This window comes from Garra rufa, chromosome 17 (genome assembly GCF_049309525.1).
Source record: "Garra rufa chromosome 17, GarRuf1.0, whole genome shotgun sequence".
Lineage (NCBI taxonomy): Eukaryota > Metazoa > Chordata > Actinopteri > Cypriniformes > Cyprinidae > Garra > Garra rufa.
Window position 1 is genome coordinate 34,103,943 of NC_133377.1, and position 20,951 is coordinate 34,124,893.

Consider the following 20,951-nt stretch of genomic DNA (forward strand, 5'->3'; position numbering starts at 1 on the left):
TTGATCCAAAAAACCGCAAAAGCAGTAATATTGTGAAATATTTTTACTATTTAAAATAACTGCTTTCTATTTGAATATATTTTAGTCTAATTTATTCCTGTGATTAAAGCTAAATTTTCAGCATTTTTATTCCAGTCTTCAATGTCACATGATCTTTCAGAAATCATTCTAATATACAGATTTGCTGTTCAAGAAACATTATTATTTATTAATATTTAAAATCAGCATTTATCTCAAATAAAAAGCTTTTGTAACATTATACACTATACCATTCAAAAGCTTGGAGTCAGTATCATTTTTTTTACTTGGGAAAGACAGTATAGACATATTTTTATTTAGCAAGGATGATTTAAATGATCAAAAGTGATGATAAAGACTATTTCAGATAAATGCTGTTCTTCGGAACTTTCTATTCTTCAAAGAAACCTGAAAAAAATTCTACTCAGATCTACATAATAATAATAATAATAATAATAATAATAATAATAATAATAAATGTTTTTTGAGCAGCAAATCAGAATATTAGAATGATTTTTGAAGGATCATGTGACTGAAGTAATAATGCAAAAAAAAAAAAAATAGCCTTGCTGAATTTCAGGAATAAATTACTAAATAAAACATACTGAAATATAAAGCAGTTATTTTAAATAGTAAAAATATTTCAAAATTGTACTGTTTTGCTGTACTTTGGATCAAATAAATGCATTCTTGGTGAGAAAAAAACATAAAAAAAAAACCTTACTGTCCAAAAACCTTTGACTGGCTGTGCATATAGATTATATGTTTATGAAGCTTTTATTTGTTAATATAATGGAATGATATTAATTCTGTTTTTTTAATGTATTTTTATTTTTAATAGTGTTAATTTAAAATTTGTTATTTAATAATAGTATTAGGGATTTATGGATATGCATTTTGGATACACATACAAAAAGATAAAAATATATAATCTATTATAATATAATATACAATTAAACAATAAATGCATAAATAAATGAATAAATAGGTAGCATATCATTTCTTGGCTAAAATTAAAGATATATTGGCCAGTTATTAACTTGTACATGCTATTTTCCCTATTTCTACATTATATATTACCTTTACCATCATCAAATACTGATTTTGTTAATTTAGAAAATTCTCTAACAATATAGTACTAATATTAAATTTATTCTTTTGCAAATCTATTAATAAATGTGTATTTTTTAAGCTGTACGTTATAATGTTGTGATACCTAATTCATTTTTACCTTTATATTGATTGATTTTTCTTTTTATTGTGTTATTTTTCATAATTTTCCCAAACGTTTTTTGTCAGCCATATATTTTATATGTTGATTAATTTATATATATATATATATATATATATACACACTTAATAATAATTACTTCAGTTTATATTTAGATATTGTTTTAAGTGTTTTATTATTAGATTTTTACATTTTAATAATTTAACAACAAATTTGGATATTCATTAATGCATCAGTGGTTGGTTAATGACCACATGACATGCAAGTAAACAACTAAAATAATATAATTATTTACATTTCTGTTCTATTTATATATTTTAATATTTAAACATATTTAATACCTATTATTATATATTTAAGAATATACACACTGTTGTTTATATTTATATATTTTGTTATGTAGTGTTTTTTATTTTATTTACTTTACATTTTTATAATTTAGTTATTAGCTTTTTCAGCCGATTTCAATTGTCACATTGCATGCAAGTAAACCACAAATGTATTTATATATATTGTTATATATTTATAATATATTAAAATTAATATATAAAATAATACAACTATTTTGATTTATGTATGTATGTTTTATTTTGAATTTATTATTGTTATTTTCATTTTTATGATTTAAGTAGTTATTAGGTTTTTTTCCAACTCGCAAACCCATCCAGTTATTGTCTATAACATAAAAATAATTATCAGCTTATTAAGGCATCACTAATCACGATTAATGATTTTTATACATACGTTTTTGGAACAAAAAGATTTGACCAAAAGTACTAAACTTAGTTGCATAATTAATTTTAAATAAAGTCTGAATTAAATGTGGTAAATCCTAAATGCCCAGGAATCCCACAGTATATGAGGGTTTTGCTTGTAGGTCAACTGTGCATGATCTTCTATCCTGTTTCATAAGTTTTGCCATTTGTTTTTCATGCCTGTTGTTTTTCTTCCCTTCTCTTGTTTTGCCTTGTTTTATTTGTCTTTCTTCTTTTCTTTTCATACTGTCCTGTGAGTTTATTATTGGGTGTGAAAAGGTGAGCCGGTAGTTCTGTCTCCTGCTTTAGTTCACTCTTACCTGATCAGCCTCTTCCTCTCCCCGTCAGTGACACAGTGGTTGGACCTCAGTTTAGAGTCTCAGTTTAGAGTAGAAAGGTCAAACTTTTTAGGATGACAGTCAGTGTGCAGAAACAGAACAAAACGTGTAATCTTTGTGTCATGTCGTCTTTGAGTCAATTGTTTAAAGGTGAACCGTGTCATTTTTTTTCTCCATTGTTGTAACACTTTTACCTACAAAGCACAGCTTGTCAGAATAAACCAGGGGCAAACTTCCTGTTTGCTTAAGTAAGATGTTCCTGTTTTGCAGTTCTGATTGGTTGTGCATAAATAACACCGTTCACCTTTATGGTGAGAGTATTTTGAATCCCTGTCGCAAATATGGGAACGATTCTCTGGGTTCTGGTGCCTAACAGGGTCAAGTGTTTAATCAAGTCTACTGTGTTTCTTATTCACTATCTCTGTCTGTTTTAACTGCAGAAATGCATGGATGTCATTCAGTAATTCATGAGTGATTGCTCGCAAAGCTTTGTGCTCATCTCATCTACAGTCGCGGCATGAATTTGAATATGACATCCATGTGTCTGTAGAAAACAGTCTCTATTGCTGGTCAGGATGTAAGTTCTTGATCAGAAGCTAAAAAATTAAAAGTGAACATTATATATTATAATCCTAAATAATAAGTCATTACCTTCTAATGATTGTAACTGATTAGCTGTTTGAGGTATGAGGCCTACAGTTTAGGTTTAGGCTAATTTATTATTTATTAAAATAATAATCTTAGTAACATAATATAACTCTATATATGTTGTGTACACTGCCAGTCAAAAGTTTTTGAACAGCACGATCTTTAATGTTTTTTTTTTTATCTAAAGCCTAATAAAACATTTATTTGATCCAAAGTACAGCAAAAATAGTAACATTTTGAAATATTTTTACTATTTAAAATAACTGTTTTCTATTTGAATATATTTTAAAACGTGATTTATTCCTGTGATCAAAGCTAAATTGTCCAGTCTTCAGTGTCACGTGATCCTTCAGGAATCATTTAAACCTGTTAATTACTTTTTTCAGGATTTTTTGATTAATAAAAATATCCAAAGATCAACATTTATCTGAAATAAAAAGCTTTTGTAACATTGTACACTATTCCATTCAAAAGCTTGGAGTCAGGTTAAATGGGAGAAATAAATTATAGGAATTAATGCTTTTATTTAGCATGGATGGTTTCAGATAAATGCTGTTCTTCTGAACTTTCTATTTATCAAAAAAACCTGAGAAAATTCTACTCAGCTTTTTTTCAACATAATAATAATAATAATAAATGTTTATTGAGCAGAAAATCAGAATATTAGAAAGATTTCTGAAGGATCACGTGAATGGAGTAATGATGCTAAAAATTCAGCTTTGAAAATACAGGAATAAATTACATTTTAAAATATGTTCAAATAGAAAAAAGTTATTTTAAATAGTAAAATTATTTCAGGATTGTACTGTTTTTGCTGTACTTTGAATCAAATTCAGGCAAATGTAAATTCAGGCTTGGTGAGCAGAAGAGATTTCTTTAAAAAAACATTACAAATGTTACTGTTCAAAAACTTTTGACTGGTAGTCTATGCTTATAAAGATGATATTTATTAATAAAAAGCAATGATATTGATGTTTTTAAATATACTATTTATTTTAATACATATAGTAATAAGAATAAGATTATTAAGATTATTATTTTCAGAAACATTTTCTATATTTCTCTCTCTCTCTCTCTCTCTCTCTCTCTCTCTCTCTCTCTCATATATATATATATATATATATATATATATATATATATATAAATTGTATTATTGGAATATTCATTAAATCTAGCAGTACTGATATTATTTGTCTATACTTGCTGATTTCCCCCTTTTTTGATTTTTATATTTTTTTTAATTCTTTGGTGTATTTTTCGTGTTATTGTCAATATTACAAAGTTTTTTTCCCTCCAAAAAGGCTCTGAGCATTTTAAATATGATATTTTAGTGTATTTTAAAGTAATTATGTTTACTGATACAAGTTTAAAGAATTTTCTCCTGTTTCTCTTCTGTTCTGTCCGGTTCTCACTTGAATAACACTTGACCCTCTTGCACACTATTTATTCTGCAGGGGTCCTTCCACCAGTTTTACCTCCTCATGTTTATAAAATATAAATCTTTTTTTTTTTTTTTTTTTTTTTTTACTTTATTTACTTTCTTCACCCCCATGGGATTGACATCAAGTTGCTTTGTGACTCCTTTAGTTAACCCCTCATCCAGTTTTGCCTGTGCATACCCTTCCTTCTGCATCCGTATCTTCAGCTCCAGCTTCCCTCTCTCTGTCTGTAAATCCTGGGCTAAGAGAGAAGACCAAGCTTTATGCAAAACCACATCAGCATATTTGTGTTCCATATAAGGAGAGCCAAATGAGATGACATCGATCCACCGCTGATAAAAATAACTTTAATTAAATATGGCTGACGTCACCTGCACTTGGCTGCGAGCCTGTCTTGCATCGATTAAGCTCTATGCGTAAATCTTGCATGTTTTTCTGACGCCTGTTGCTGCTCCTCTTCCTCAGGCACTACAAGAAACGCTGTCAGGGCCGCATGAGGAAGCATGTCGGGGATCTCTGTCTGCAGGCAGGCATGCTGCAGGACGCCCTCGTACATTATCACATGGCTGTAGAGCTGCTGCGGTCTGTTAATGACTTCCTGTGGCTAGGAGGTAAGATGGTGATTGGTTGATAAATTTTTCATAGATTATACTTTCTGTCCGAGTTGGTGTTATTTAAGTGTCTTTGCAGTACTTTCATTTCTTATGAATATTTTAAAATATTTTTGTTATTTTATATTTTAATTATATATTTTATACCTTTGAAGGTTTTAGTCATTTTTGTGAATTTGTTTTGTTTTTGGTAAATGTCTGTATAGTTTTTATTAATATTATTTTTTATTTTGAATTAATTATTAATGTTAATTATTCATTTTTATGTTTATTTTTTAATATTTAGTTTGAGCTATTAAACTAAATGAAAATCAGAAGTGTTATTAGGTAAAATTATATATATTTATATATATAAACTTGCATAACTTTTTAGTTTTAGTGCTTTTACAGTTTATACAGTTTGTCTACATAGTTTTATTATAGGTTTGTCTATATACAAAATACAGTTTATTTTATTTTTTTCAGTTTAATTACAGCATCTATATAATTTTTTGGTCATTTATATTTCAGTTTATATCAAGCAGTCCTGAGAAAAAAGTCAGAATTGTGAATTTATCTTGCAATTCTGACTTTATAACTTGCAATTGTGAGTTTATATCATGCAATTCTGAGAAAAAAAAAAGTCTGGATTGTGAGTTTATCTTGCAATTCTGACTTTGTTTCTTGCAATTGTGAGTTTATATCATGCAATTCTGAGAAAAAAAGTCTGGATTGTGAGTTTATCTTGCAATTCTGACTTTGTTTCTTGCAATTGCGAGTTTATATCATGCAATTCTGAGAAAAAATGTCTGGATTATGAGTTTATCTTGCAATTCTGACTTTATTTCTTGCAATTGGGAGTTTATATCATGCAATTCGGAGAAAAAAAGTCTGGATTGTGAGTTTATCTTGCAATTCTGACTTTATTTCTTGCAATTGGGAGTTTATATCATGCAATTCGGAGAAAAAAAGTCTGGATTGTGAGTTTATCTTGCAATTCTGAATTTATTTCTTGCAATTGTGAGTTTATATCATGCAATTCGGAGAATAAAAATCAGAAAAGTAAGTTTATTTTGCAGTTCTCTTCTAACTTTTTTTCTGGCAATTCTGAGTCAGAATTGTGAGTTATCATGCAATTCTGAGAAAAAACAACAACAGAATTTTGACTTTATAACTCGCAATTCTGACTTTATAACTCGCAATTCTGAGTTTATATCACACAATTCTGAGGAAAAAAAGTCTGGATTATGAGTTTATCTTGCAGTTCTGACTTTTTTCTTGCAATTGTGAGTTTGTCACGCAATTCTAAAAAAAAAAAAAAGTCAGAATTGTACGTTTATCTTGCAATTCTGACTTTATTTCTTGAAACTGTGAGTTTATATCACACAATTCTGAGAAAAAAAAGTCATTCTGATTTTATACCTCACAATTCCGAATTTGTATCTCAGAAATCTGAGGGAAAAACTCAGAATTGCAAGTTTGTATCATTCTAAGAATAAAAAGTCGCAGTAACCTGTTGAAACAGGCTTCCATTGTCCAGTGATGAATAGTAACAGTGAAATGGTTTTGTGTGTTGTTCCTCAGCTGCTTTGGAGGGGCTGTGTTCTGCGTCTGTCATCTTCCATTACCCAGGAGGCACTGCTGGAAAGAGCGGAGCCCGCAAACCTGGCGTCTCCTCTGCTGCCGACGCTGGAAAGAGACACAGACCTGGTCAGTGCAGTCAAACACATCTATAGCATCACTTTTTATCTAACAATTTCTCCAAAAAATATCAAGATGATTTTCTTCATGTTTTTGTTTTAGTGACTTGAGAGATTCTGGAGTTCATATTTAATTCTGCAGAATAAAATGGTTGTAGATCTTGCTCTTGATTGGTTGTTTATTTCTTTATTAAAACAGCATTAGGAGGGAATTGTCACCTTTTCTTTACAGATAACAGTCCAATCTAGACACATGATTTCTGTTATGCTGAGCTACACTCTTTAAATAAAGGTGCTTTAAAAGTTTCTTCAAGCGATGTCATAGAGAAACCATTTTTTGGTTCCACAAAAAACCATTTTTTGGTTCCACAAAGAACCATTCAGTCAAAGGTTCTTTAAAGAACCATCTCTTTCTTACCTTTTTAAAATCTGAAGAACCTTTTTTTGCCACAAAACACTTTTTGTGAAACAGAAAGGCTCTTCAGATGTTAAAGGTTCTTTATGGAACTATTTAGACAAAAATGCTTTTTCTATGGCACCGTGAAGCACCTTTATTAGAGTGTAGAGAAGAGGAATGTGAGCTTATTGTAGAAAAGAGGAAAATAGTCAGTTTTCAATTGATCTACTTATTTATTTTGCACTTTTATTTGTTTGTTTCTCTCAAATGTAATATACTGTGGTTTAGGCACAGTTTTCTTTCTTTTTCTTTCTTTCTTTTTCTGTTTTTTTTTAATTGTACATTTTTCCTTTTCTTTCCATTTTTTTCTTTCCAGTTTTTAATTAAATAAAATAATCAGATTTATTTGCTTATATTAACCTATGTATTAAAACATTGTGTTTTAACCCATTAATAAGCATATCATTAATTCATGTTTCATTTGCCAATTAATTCACTGGAATGTGCAGTAGCTTCAAAAATTATTTGCAAATGAATTTCATTTTAGTGTAAAGCAAATTGTCAAATCAAATGGCATTTAATTTTTCAAGAAAAAGGCACTTTCCAAGTAAAACATTTCACAAAAATTACGTGCATGATGCATTATAAAACATAGATGCTGTTCAAAATGAAGAGCAACTCACTTGCAGCATGTCTAGATGCAGTTTGGTTTGAAATTTTAATATCTAATCCAGTGACATTCACACATTTTAAAGTTCACTTCCAGAACTTCTAGATTTACAGATAATCTACTCACCCCCTTGTCATCCAAGATGTTCATCTTTCTTTCTTCAATCGTAAAGAAATGATGTCATGTAATTCTGAGAAAAAAAGTCAGAATTGTAAGTTTATCCTGCAATTCTGACTTTATTTCTCGCAATTGGGAGTTTATATCATGCAATTCTGAGAAAAAAAAGTCAGTTTCCAGATGTTCATATCTTTCTTTCTTCAGTCGTAAAGAAATGTTTTTCTGAAGTAAACATTTCAGGATTTCTCTCCATAATATAGTAAACTTCTATGGTCCCCTCGAGTTTAAACATTCAAAATGCAGTTTAAAGGGTCTTATCTAGCGAAAGGATTGGTTTGTTTCTAAAAAAAAATTGACAATTTATATACTTTTGACCACAAATGCTCGTCTTGTCTAGCTCTTTGTGTACTCTGTGTGTAACTCCCATCTCATTTTCTCCTACTACTTAAAAATTCTGCATTGCTGCAGAAGTATTGACCAAGTGTTTACAAAGTGAACGTGCAAAGACGATCAAACAGCCTTTACAAAAAAAGGTAAAAGCGATGTAGGACGATTTTTAAGTTGGAGGAGAAAATGAGATTGGAGTTTTTTGACTTACCCTAACTGTCTTGAACGGAATACATAGAGTACACACAGAGCTAGACAAGACGAGCATTTGAGGTTAAAAAGTATATAAATTGTAATTTGTAATTTCGCTAGAAACCATTCTTCCTCGGCTGGCAAACTCCCGGGCACCATAGGTGTCCACTATATGAAAAAAAAATCCTGAAATGTTTTCTTCAAAAAAAAAAAAAAATCTTTACGACTGACATTTGGTTTCATTTTGGATGACAAGGGGTTGACTAAATTATCTGTAAATTTTTGTTCTGGAAGTGAACTTCTCTAAGTGTTAAGTCTGTAAGTGTGACTTATTGGGAAAAAAAAGAAGAAAAAATTGCTTGCTCAACAGTGGATGCTTTGCAGTGAATAGGTGCCGTCAAAATGCGAGTCCAAGCAACTGATAAAAACATCACAGTAATCCACAAGTAATCCACACAACTGCAGTCCATTAATTAACATCTTGTGAAGCTAAAAGCTGTGTGTTTGTTGGAAACAAATGTTCCATCTTGACATTTTAACTTCAAAACATTGGTTCCAATTAAAATACAGGTCCTCTATCCATAATATTGCTTTCTCCAGTGAAAAAAGATGCCTTGTCTAAATCAGGAGAGAAATATGCATAGATCAAACGATGTTTATAAGTGAAAAAAAGTTCTAAACGAATATGCTAAGGGATATTGATGCCAACAGAGGGTGGACTTTTTCCCTGGAGGAAGTGTTATAAAATAGTATTTTTGCCTGAAGTGACATTTTAAAGGAGTAGTTTACTTTCAGAACAAACATTTCCAGATAATGTACTCACCCCCTTGACATCCAAGATGTTTCGTGTCTTTCTTTATTCAGTCATGAAGAAATTATGCTTTTTGAGGAAAACATTTCAGAATTTCTCTGCATATAATGGACCTCTATGGTGCCCCCGAGTTTGAACTTCCAAAATGCAGTTTAAATGCAGCTTCAAAGGGCTCTAAACAATCAGCCAAAGAAAAAAGGATCTTTTTGAGCGAAATGATCAGTTATTTTCTCAAAAAAATTACAATTTATATACTTTTTAACCTTAAACGCTCATCTTATCTAGCTCTGCGTGAACTCTGTGTATTCCTGTTCAAGACAGTTAGGTTATGTCGAAAAACTAATTCGCCCTACATCGCTGTTTTACCTTTTTTGGTAAAGGGCGTTTGACCTTCTTTGCATGTTAACTTTGTAAACACTGGGTTGGTACTTCTGCAGCGATGTAGGATGATTTTGAAGTTGGAGGAGAAAATGAGATGGGAGTTTTTTAACATACCCTAACTGTCTTGAACCGGATACATGCGCAGCGCAGAGCTAGTCAAGATGAGCGTTTGAGGTTAAAAAGTTTATAAATTGTAAATAAAAAAAAAAAAATGATGTTTTTGCTGGATAAGACCCTTGTTCCACGGCTGGGATCATTTAGAGCCCTTTAAAGCTGCATTGAAACTGCATTTTAGAAGTTCAAATTCGGGGGCACCATAGAGGTCCATTATATGGAGAGAAATCCTGAAATGTTTTCCTCAAAAAAAAAAAACAATTTCTTTACGAATGAAGAAAGAAAGACATAAACATCTTAAAAAACAAGGGGGTGAGAATTACCTGTAAATTTGTTCTGGAAGTGAACTACTCCTTTAAAGTTAAAATGCCTTATGAACACTTTTTCACAGTTTTTTTTTTTTTTTTTTTATATCACAAGATGTTTTGTTTATATATTCAGAACTAAGAGAATGACTAATGTTTTTTTTACAGCTTGCATGATGCCTCAGTTTCTGTTAACAGCTATTACTTAGAATGAGCCCATCATTTCTCAGTTCTATTGCATGTCTGCTCATCCCTGCAGCTGTTCACAATTCAGCGATGTCAGGATCATAACAGACCATTTTGTGCCCTGATATTTGCTGTACTAACACTGCTCACTGCTTGTGCCCAAGAGTGAACCAGGTTCTCTCTCTCTGTCTCTCCCTCTCTGTTTGTTTATCTGTCCGTCTTCAGGCGCTCAAGAAGTTCTCATTGATCCAGGTACAGTAAAAGCACAAGTAGCTCAAGAAATGGCTTTGATTCATGCCTGTTTGTACTTGTGACGTAGTTTTAGTTACTTTGTTGTGCTTGTGCATGCGTGCAGGTGTTTGGGTGGCCTTTTGTGTTTCTGATCTGACAGCAATGAAATGATCTAGTGATTTGAGTGCATGGATTTGAATCCTTACTTTTGATTTCTGAAAGGCTTTCTGATACTTCTGCAATCATTAGATGGGATATTGAAGTTTTTCTTCCTGATTTTTGCAGTAGTTTGCAGGTTAATGACCGATTCGCCAAATATCCATCCATTGATTTGTGTTTTTGGTGAATTTATTAGTAACTAATGGGTTTGACAGTGTTTTAGTTTAGACTTGGAGTACAACATCTGCTCTCTGCTGCCACTAGAGGTCAGCGTTTTGCTGCCATTTGTGTTTCAAAATGATTTATGATCATGCACAGGCTTGTTAATGACAAGAGATTCAATTTACATTATATAATGAAAAGATTTAATTGCTTTTAATAGATTTCTCATTCCTTTTAATGCGTTTAGCCAAGTAAAACCAACAGTTCTTGGCCCAACATACAGATTTCCAAAGTTCACTTTTTGAATAGTATTTATGAAAAGCCATTTCAGAGGTACAGGAGGTTATTAAAGTTTAATAAAAGATTATGCACTGATGCATCATTCCTGATACGGCCAGGGACATGGATTAATAAAGTATATAGGGTAAATTTGTTCCCTTGTTTGTTTAATAAACATCCTAAGTGTGTAATTATTTTTCTCACTCCTCTAAACATGTTTCTTGATGACTTTCATATTTAATTCAAGAGATTGCTTGTCGAGTTCCAGGTCTTGCATCAGACAAATGAACTCATTTGCAGCATCTTATATCTCAGAGCGGCATAATGCAAAAATCGTTCATATTATTATGGGCTTTATGGACTTTAGGCTTTATAATATTTAAAAAAAAGGTAATGTGAAGTGTTACAGTGGCATGCAGAGTACAGAATTGGCTTTGTGTCCTTTTTTTTTCTTTGTTTTTTCAATATTTCATGGTGCATTTATTTTGGTTCTTTCTCTTGTCTTCCTGTCCAGGTGCTCTGACGACCAATGGCATCAGTGCAGACACAAGCACTGAGATCGGCCGAGCCAAGAACTGCCTGAGTCAGGAGGACATAATCGAGAAATACAAAGAGGCCATCTCTTACTACGGCAAGGTAAATATGAGCTTAGACAGGATCTTCTATGTCTGAGATGATGTTCTCTGCTGTGGAGGATCAGTTTTGCTTTCTGGAACCTCTCTTCATTTGTTATTTTAGTATCATTGAGATACTATCATAGTTTTTTATTCATATTTTGTGTAATATTTTCTGTTTTCATTCACATTTTTGTTAAAGATTAGTAAGTTAGTTATATAAGTTATTTATTTTTATTTCATTTTTAGTTATTTTAGTACATCAGGTTGAACTAACGTAAATGAAAAACAAACAAACATTAAAAACAGTAATATTGTGAAATGTTCTTACCAATTAAAATAACTGTTTTCTATTTTAATCTAAGTTGTTTCTTCAGTCACATGATCCTTCAGAAATCATTTTATTTTGCTCATTTTAAACATTTATTATTATTATCAATGTTGAAAACAGTTGTGCTGCTTAATTTTATGTAAATAGTTTTGTCAGTATTCTTTGATGAATGGAAAGCATTTATTTGAAGCTGGAAGTATTTTATGAAACTGTAAATGTCTTTACTGTCACTTTTGAACAAACTCCAGATTCATACAACAGAGCATTGTAAACAGAGTTTAATCTGATTTAATGAGGCACATTTAAAGCAGTTGTGAAACAGCCTTTGCAAACTTTTTTAATAATAAAACTTTAATTATTTAATAAATATGGTTGTCTTATTATTTTTATAAGAGAAGTTCACTTCCAGAATTTTTATTTTTTTATTTATTTATTTTTTTTTACGGATAATTCACTCACCCCCATGTTATTCAAGATGTTCATGTCTTTCTTTCTTCAGTCGTAAAGAAATTATGTTTTTTGAGGAAAACATTTTTAGGATTCTCTCTATATAGTGGACTTCTATAGTGCCCACAGGTTTGAACTTTCAAAATGCAGCTTCAAAGGGCTTTAAATGATCCCAGCCGAGGAAGAAGGGTCTTATCTAGTGAAGCGATCTGTTATTTTCTAAAAAAAAAAATTAAAAATTAAAAAAAAAAAAAATAATAGTACAATTTCTATACTTTTTAACCTTAACAAGGTCTTTTCTAGCAGAAGATCAAGAAGATCAAATGCCCTTTACAAAATAAATAGGACTATTTTGAAGTTATTTTGACATATTCTAACTGCCTTAAACTGAAATAAACAGTTCAGGCAGATGAGCATTTGAGGTTAAAAAGTATAGAAATTGTTTTTTTTATTTTTTACGAAAATCGATCGTTTAGCTATATTAGACCCTTCTTCCTTGGCTGGGATTGTTTAGAGCCCTTTTAAACTGCATTTTGGAAGTTCAAACTCTATAAAGCCCGCTATATGGAGAGAAATCCTGAAATGTTTTTCTCAAAAGACATAATTTCTTCATGACTAAAGAATTTTTTGTTCTGTAAGTGAACTTCTTTAACCAAAGCCAAAGCCTTGTATTATAGTGATTTTACTCCAGTTAATCAAGAATAAAAATTTCCTGATGATTTACTCACCCCCATGTCATCCAAGTCTTTCTTTTATGTCTTTCTTTCTTCAGCTGCAAAGAAATTAAGCTTTCTGTGGAAAACATTTCAGGATTTTTCTCCATATAGTGGACTTTAATGGTGGCCAACGGGTTGAAGGTCCAAAGTTTCAATGCAGCTTCAAAGGGCTCTACACAATCCCAGCCGAGGAATATGGGTCTTGTCTAGTGAAAAGATCTGTCATTTTCTAAAAAATTAAAATGTCTATTCTTTTTAACCACAAATGTTTGTCTTGCACTAGCTCTGCAATGCGCATGCACGTCTTCACGCATTACGTAATCATGTTGGAAGGGTCATGCGTAGCAGTGTTGTTTTCGTCAACGATGACGATGACGAAATCATTTCGTTGACGCCACTTTTTTTCATGACGATAACGAGACGATGACGAGATAAAAATGGCTCGTTGATGACTAAAACATGACGAGACGTGTGTGAGTTTTCGTTGACGAGACGAGAATAGACGAAAATGGGGTGGTCCGTCAGACATTTAAAATGCATGACATTTCTGCTTATTGTGCGTGCCAATTAAAACTTAAAAAGTATCTGACGCTATGGCAAGCCGTTTTAGCATTAAATACTCTTTGCCATACTAGTATGGCAAGCCGTTTTAGCATTCCATCCTTGTTTGTCTTTTATGTTCTAAAACATTCCTTCATTATTGTAATTATTGGTGAAAATAGTCGATCCGGAAGCTCACATTGTGTTGAACTATAGATCTGCTATTTTCACAACTTATAAGTGACACTACCCAACAGCAAAATACTTACTGACCTACATTAATTTGTTAAAAGACTACTTTTTTCCCTTTTTTTGACTAAAACTAGACTAAAACCTTTTTGACTTTTCGTCGACTAAAACTAGACTAAAACCTTTTTGACTTTTCGTCGACTAAAACTAGACTAAAACCTTTTTGACTTTTCATCGACTAAAACTAGACTAAAACCTTTTTGACTTTTCGTCGACTAAAATTAGACTAAAACTATCACATATAGAAGTGACTAAAATTTGACTAAAACTAAGAAGCATTTTAGTCCAAAAGACTAAGACTAAGACTAAATCTAAGATGGTTGTCAAAAACAACACTGATGCGTAGTTAGTTCTTTGTTTGTGTACTTTGGTTCAAAAAGGTTGCTTTACTTTTTTTTTTGTAAAGGGAGTTTGACTCTCTTTGCATGTTCACTTTGTAAACACTGCGTTGAGTCGAGCTTGTGCAAGACATGCATTTGTGGTTAAAAAGTATATTAACTTTTATTTTTTAGAAAATTACCAATCGTTTTGCTAGATAAGACCCTTATTCTTCAGCTGGTATTGTGTAGAGCCCTTTGAAGCTGCATTGAAACGGCAATTTGGACCTTCAACCTCTTGGCCACCATTGAAGTCCACTATATGCAGAAAAATCCTAGGATGTTCTCCTCAAAAAGCTTAATTTCTTTGCGACTGAAGAAAGAAAGACATGCACATCTTGGATGACATGGGGGTGAGTAAATGATCAGGACATTTAAATTCTGGAAGTGAACTAATCCTTTAAGTGCACATTGCTTTTTAACTGAGGTAAAATCACTTAAACAGCTTCTCATGGCTTATTGTTTTATTAAACACTCACACTTCTGTTTCATTATTCATCAACTCTCGCTCTGAGATGGCAAACAGGGCCAGCTTGTTTTTAAGTAGGCGTTTACCCACAATGCCTTTGCTGATGTGCATCTCACAGCAGGTAGTCCCTAGAGATGGTCTAAATTCTGGCATTAAAAATAATTTTGCCTAGTGGATTTTAAACTTGCTGTTCCTTGCCTTAAATGAGGCTCATGTGAAGTATTTGACCCCAGTCTTGTGAATGGAGCTGCTCATTCAGTTTCTGTTCTTCTCATTGATCCTCAAATACTCATTTCTGCCACATCAGCTGTTCTGCCAGCAGCCAGCAGGGGACACTGCAGCCTTGTAAATTCATAGATTTGAACAGCACTTAGTGCCACTGTCCACTGCTGAGGTTTGATTTTTTAAAATATGATGACACATCCTGAAGAGAGGCACATACAAGATGGATTTATAGCATGACCGTTCTATGACCCTGAATTTGAGTTAGTGAGCTTCAATATTGCATGCTTTATCTTTATGGTCTCAGAGGGCAGTTTTCACAATCTGAAATTATATTTTATCCTGTAAATAAATCAAAACATGTATAGCAGCATTATTGAAATGACTGGGGACAGCTTGATTTAAAAACATATACATTCAAAAAATTATAAAATTTGTATCAAATAAAAATTTTTTTTTTTTTTTTTGCAAAACTGTTGTGCAATTAAAACCTTATTGTATTTTAAAAAGTTGTAATAATTGCACCTTTTAAATTATTTTTCAATATGAAATTATATTTTAACTTGTGAATAAATCAGAACATGTACAGCAGCATTATTAAAATGACTGGGGACAGCATGATTTATATAAAAAAAAATACATTAAAAAAAAAAACTAATTTTTTTTTTGCAAAACTGTTGTGCAAATAAAACCTTATTGTATTTTAAAAAGTTGTAATAATTGCACCTTTTAAATTATTTTTCAATATGAAATTATATTTTAACTTGTGAATAAATCAGAACATGTACAGCAGCATTATTAAAATGACTGGGGACAGCATGATTTATATAAAAAAAATACATTTAAAAAAAAAACTTTTTTTTTGCAAAACTGTTGTGCAAATAAAACCTTATTGTATTTTAAAAAGTTGTAATTGCATCTCTTTAAATGATTACATTTTATTAAATAATTTTACTGACCGTTTTTTTTCTTTTAATAATATTATTTTAGTGCATATTAGTTATTGTTTTGCAAGTTATTATCTTTATGGTCTCAGAGAGCAGTTTTCACAATATGAAATTATATTTTAACTTGTGACTAAGGGACAGCGTGATTTAAAAAATTATATTTACATTTAAAAAATTATACAATTTGTACCAAATTAAAAAAAAAATTCTAAATGCTCTTTTTTGCAGAACTGTTGTGCAAATAAAACTTTTAATGTTTAAAAAAAAAAAAAAAATTAAATAAAAAAATTGCATTTTAAAAGGTTGTAATAATTGCATCTTTTTAAATGATTTTTCTTTTAATAATATTATATTAGTGCATATTAGTTATTGTACTTCAATTTTGCAAGTTATTATCTTTATGGTCTCAGAGGACAGTTTTCACAATCTGAAATTATATTTCAATTTGTAAATAAAACAAAACATGTATAGCAGCATGATCGAAATGTCAGCATGATCTGGTTATTTATATGCCTTTATGGAAATCTGTGGAAAAATTATATTAAAAGTAATTGTATTAAAAATGTAATTTAATATTATGACTTAATCAGTAAGTTATTACAATTTTAATATTAAAATAAAAGAATAAAAGATGAAAATAAAATAAATAATTGAAATTATAATTTCTAAACAGAGACACAAGCAAGATGGACATACAGCATGACATTTGTCTGACCCTGCATTTTTTTTTTTTAAATCAGTGAACTTCAATATTGCAATTTTCTTTAGTATTTTTTTTTACATTTGATAAAAAAATTAATTAATTTATGGTCTAATTTATGGAAATGCTGTTCTTACAATCTGCTGTTGTTGTTTTTTAACTTGTGAGAAAGCCAAAACATGTATAACAACGTGATTTGAATATATGAATATGTACATATATACAAAACCCTTGTGCATTAAAAAATGAATTTAAAAAAATATATATTTTATTTATTTAGCAAAAAATGTATGTAATAAAAAAAAGACTTGAATTTCTCAGATGGATATATGTGTGGGCCTGGCCATGATTAATGACATTCATTGATTTTTTTTTTTTTTTTTTTTTGAATGATTTTTTTTATTAGATATAATTAATGTACTAAATTAACACTTTAAGCTGACAGCTCATAACTCATAAGATTTAAAATCTTGTTTTCTGTCTTTCAGTACAAGAGCGCTGGAGTGATTGAACTGGAGGCCTGTATTAAGGCTGTCAGAGTGTTGGCCATTCAGAAACGAGCCATGGAAGCTTCTGAATTCCTGCAGAATGCGGTTTACATCAATCTAGGCCAGGTGAGCGCTTGCAACAAGTCAGTTTTCAAAGCTGCTGAATTAGGAAAGGTCTTTGAACATTTGTCCATGTGTTCAGCTGTCAGAAGAGGAGAAGATCCAGCGTTACAGTGTGCTGTCAGAACTCTACGAGCTCATTGGCTTCCACCGGAAATCAGCGTTCTTCAAACGCGTTGCGGCCATGCAGTGTGTGGCGCCCACCATCCCTGAACCGGGCTGGAAGGCCTGTTACAAACTCCTGCTGGAGACCCTGCCTGGATACAGCCTCTCTCTAGACCCCAAAGACTTCAGCAAAGGTAACACAAGATTATGCAAGGCTGTTAAGCCACATTACAAATGTTTTGTGTAAAAACCCATACTGGTTGACCAGTAGCCAGGAGGCCTGAATAGAAAGGCTGGTTGAAGGCATTATCCTCTGCCATATCCCCCATTCTATTTAAGACAGACTTCTGTTGACAATAAACAAAGAAGTAATGTGCATGCGAGTCTGGAATAGAAATGCGGCCTGCGTGCATTATGATGCAAGTGATGTACATGCTGATGTCTCAAGGTTTCTGAACCTGTATAATGACATCACCCCTTCCTCCCACTTTGTGTTTGCTCTTTTAATTAGGTTAATGCTGTTGTTTGTTTTAATAAATGCATGCTATTACCGTGTTTTATTTCATGGTTGTCCTCTCGACCCGTTTTACCCCTGTTTACTGGCGTCTTTCGCAATACAAGAGCAGAATATAAATAGTTTGAATTGCTCACTTTTCTTTAAATACCTCAGACTCATAAACGGGCCTTTGGTTGATTTGTAATCTGCCCAGGCGGCATTGAAGTAACCTTGTCCCTCTTTGTATGCTTGCAGAACAGCGTTGTGGGTTTTGAAGGGCTCTTCTCTGGGGTGATATATATTTCGTTTAGTCTTTGTGTTGGAAAACACTGCAGAGAGGAGATCTGACCCTGAGCTGTGATGTCAGACTCTGAGGTGCATCACTTTAGGGTCCTTAACTATATTCTCTTTAATATGAAATCCTCTCAACCTTCTGCCCGACTTGCACACACGCTCGCACACACGCATGGAATAATAAAGACGTTTAGCTTTAGACGCAGCCTGAGGGTCTGCCTGTATCATTCTGAATCCAATGAATTTGAAAGAGAAAATCTTGAATATTCTTTAAAGACGACATTAAACAGCATTTGCAACACATTTAACCGCCATAATGTGACACTTTACAGAGTGAAACAGAATATTTAGTCTAATAATGGCTGTTATATAATACTATATAATTGTTTTGGTGCAGTATGATGTCTTAATTTGTGTGGTTTCTCATTATGTCTAGAGACCAGAATATTACAGAAAACTGCTAGCCCCCAGCAACCACCTAGAAACTGGCTACCGAATAGCAATGCTCAAATCTATTTAAAAGGGCTTGGAAAACACCCAGAAACCCCTGGCAACAGCATAGTAATGCCCTAAAATCCATTTAGAACACTTAGCAAGTGCATAGCAACGCCATGGCAACCACCCCTGCCAGCAGCATAGTAATGCTCTAAAAACAATTTAGAACAGCTTAGCAAGTGCATGGCAACACCTTGGCAACCACCAGAAACCCATAGCAACACTCTGAACATTTACGGCACCTTAGCAAGTGAATAGCAACACCCTGGGAACCACTTCTGAAAATGGCATAGTAATGCTACAAAGAACCATTTTGAATGCTTTAGCAAGTGCATAGCAACACCTTGACAACCACCCATGGCAACAGCACAATACAGGTCCTTCTCAAAAAATTAGCATATTGTGATAAAGTTCATTATTTTCTGTAATGTACTGATAAACATTAGACTTTCATGTATTTTAGATTCATTACACACATTCGAAAGTAGTTCTAGCCTTTTATTGTTTTAATATTGATGATTTTGGCATACAGCTCATGAAAACCCAAAATTCCTATCTCAAAAAATTAGCATATTTCATCCGACCAATAAAAGAAAAGTGTTTTTAATACATGCTTCCATCTGCTGAAAAGCTTTATGGAGATGAAGATTTCATTTTTCAGCACGACCTGGCACCTGCTCACAGTGCCAAAACCACTGGTAAATGGTTTACTGACCATGGTATTACTGTGCTCAATTGGCCTGCCAACTCTCCTGACCTGAACCCCATAGAGAATCTGTGGGATATTGTGAAGAGAAAGTTGAGAGACACAAGACCCAACACTCTGGATGAGCTTAAGGCCGCTATCGAAGCATCCTGGGCCTCCATAACACCTCAGCAGTGCCACAGGCTGATTGCCTCCATGCCACGCCGCATTGAAGCAGTCATTTCTGCAAAAGGATTCCCGACCAAGTATTGAGTGCATAACTGAACATAATTATTTGAAGGTTGACTTTTTTGTATTAAAAACACTTTTCTTTTATTGGTCGGATGAAATATGCTAATTGTTTGAGATAGGAATTTTGGGTTTTCATGAGCTGTATGCCAAAATCATCAATATTAAAACAATAAAAGGCTAGAACTACTTTCAAATGTGTGTAATGAATCTAAAATATATGAAAGTCTAATGTTTATCAGTACATTACAGAAAATAATGAACTTTATCACAATATGCTAATTTTTTGAAAAAGACCTGTAATGCTCTAAAAAACATTTAGAATGCCTTAGTAAGTTCATAGCATCACATTGGCAACCACCAGAAACCCATAGCAACACTATACTATAAAAATAATTTAGAACGCCTTAGCAAGTGCATAGCAATGCCTTGGCAACCACCCCTGACAACGTCATAGTAATGCTCTGAAAACCATTTAGAACATCTTAACAAGTGTGTGGCAACATCTTGGCAGCCACCAATAACCAGTAGAAACTGCATAACAGTGCTCTAAAATAATTTAGAACAACTTGCCAACCATCCCTAATAATGGCATAGTAATGCTGTAAAAACATTTAGAATACCTTATTTAGTGCATAGCAACACCTTGGCGACAACCAAAAACCCGTAGCATCACTCTAAAAAACATTTAGAATGCCTTAGCAAGTGCATAGCAACTTCTTGGCAACCATCCTTAACAACGGCATAATAATGCTCTAAAAATAATTTAAAACACCTTAGTAAGTGCATAGCAACACCTTGGCAACCACCAAAAAACCATTGTAACACTCATAAAATCATTTAGAACACCTTAGCAAGTGTATAATAACACCTTGGCAATCCCCCCTGATAACAGCATAGTAACATCTTAGCAAGTGCATAGCAACAGCTTGGCAACCACCCCTGACAACAGCATAGTATTGCTCTTAAACCATTCAGAACACCTTAGGAAGTGCATAGCAACACCTTGGCAACCACCATCAACCAATAGCAACACTCAAAAAAACATTTAGAACACCTTAGTAAGTACATAGCAACAGCTTGACAACCACGCCTGTCATTGGCATAGTAATGCTATAAAAACCATTTATAACACCTTAATAAGTGCATAGCAACACCTTGGCAACCACCTCTGGAAAAAGCATAGTAATGCTCTAAAAAATGTTTAGGGCACCTTAGTAAGTGCATAACAACACCTGATAATAGCTTAATAATGCTTTAACAACACCTTATCAGGTGTACAACAAAACCTTGGCAA

The 20,951-nt window shown here is 32.4% G+C and overlaps 1 protein-coding gene across 1 annotated transcript in view; it reads left to right on the forward strand.

The window, feature by feature from the left end:
• The window catches only part of trappc9 (trafficking protein particle complex subunit 9), an 83,527-nt gene that overhangs the window by 2,810 nt on the left and 59,766 nt on the right, over positions 1 to 20,951 (forward strand). The window contains exons 3-8 of the mRNA XM_073821481.1: positions 4,895 to 5,040; positions 6,604 to 6,729; positions 10,505 to 10,531; positions 11,625 to 11,746; positions 17,211 to 17,336; positions 17,413 to 17,629. Coding sequence (XP_073677582.1) covers positions 4,895 to 5,040; positions 6,604 to 6,729; positions 10,505 to 10,531; positions 11,625 to 11,746; positions 17,211 to 17,336; positions 17,413 to 17,629 — 764 coding nt within the window. The remainder of the gene's footprint in view (positions 1 to 4,894; positions 5,041 to 6,603; positions 6,730 to 10,504; positions 10,532 to 11,624; positions 11,747 to 17,210; positions 17,337 to 17,412; positions 17,630 to 20,951) is intronic.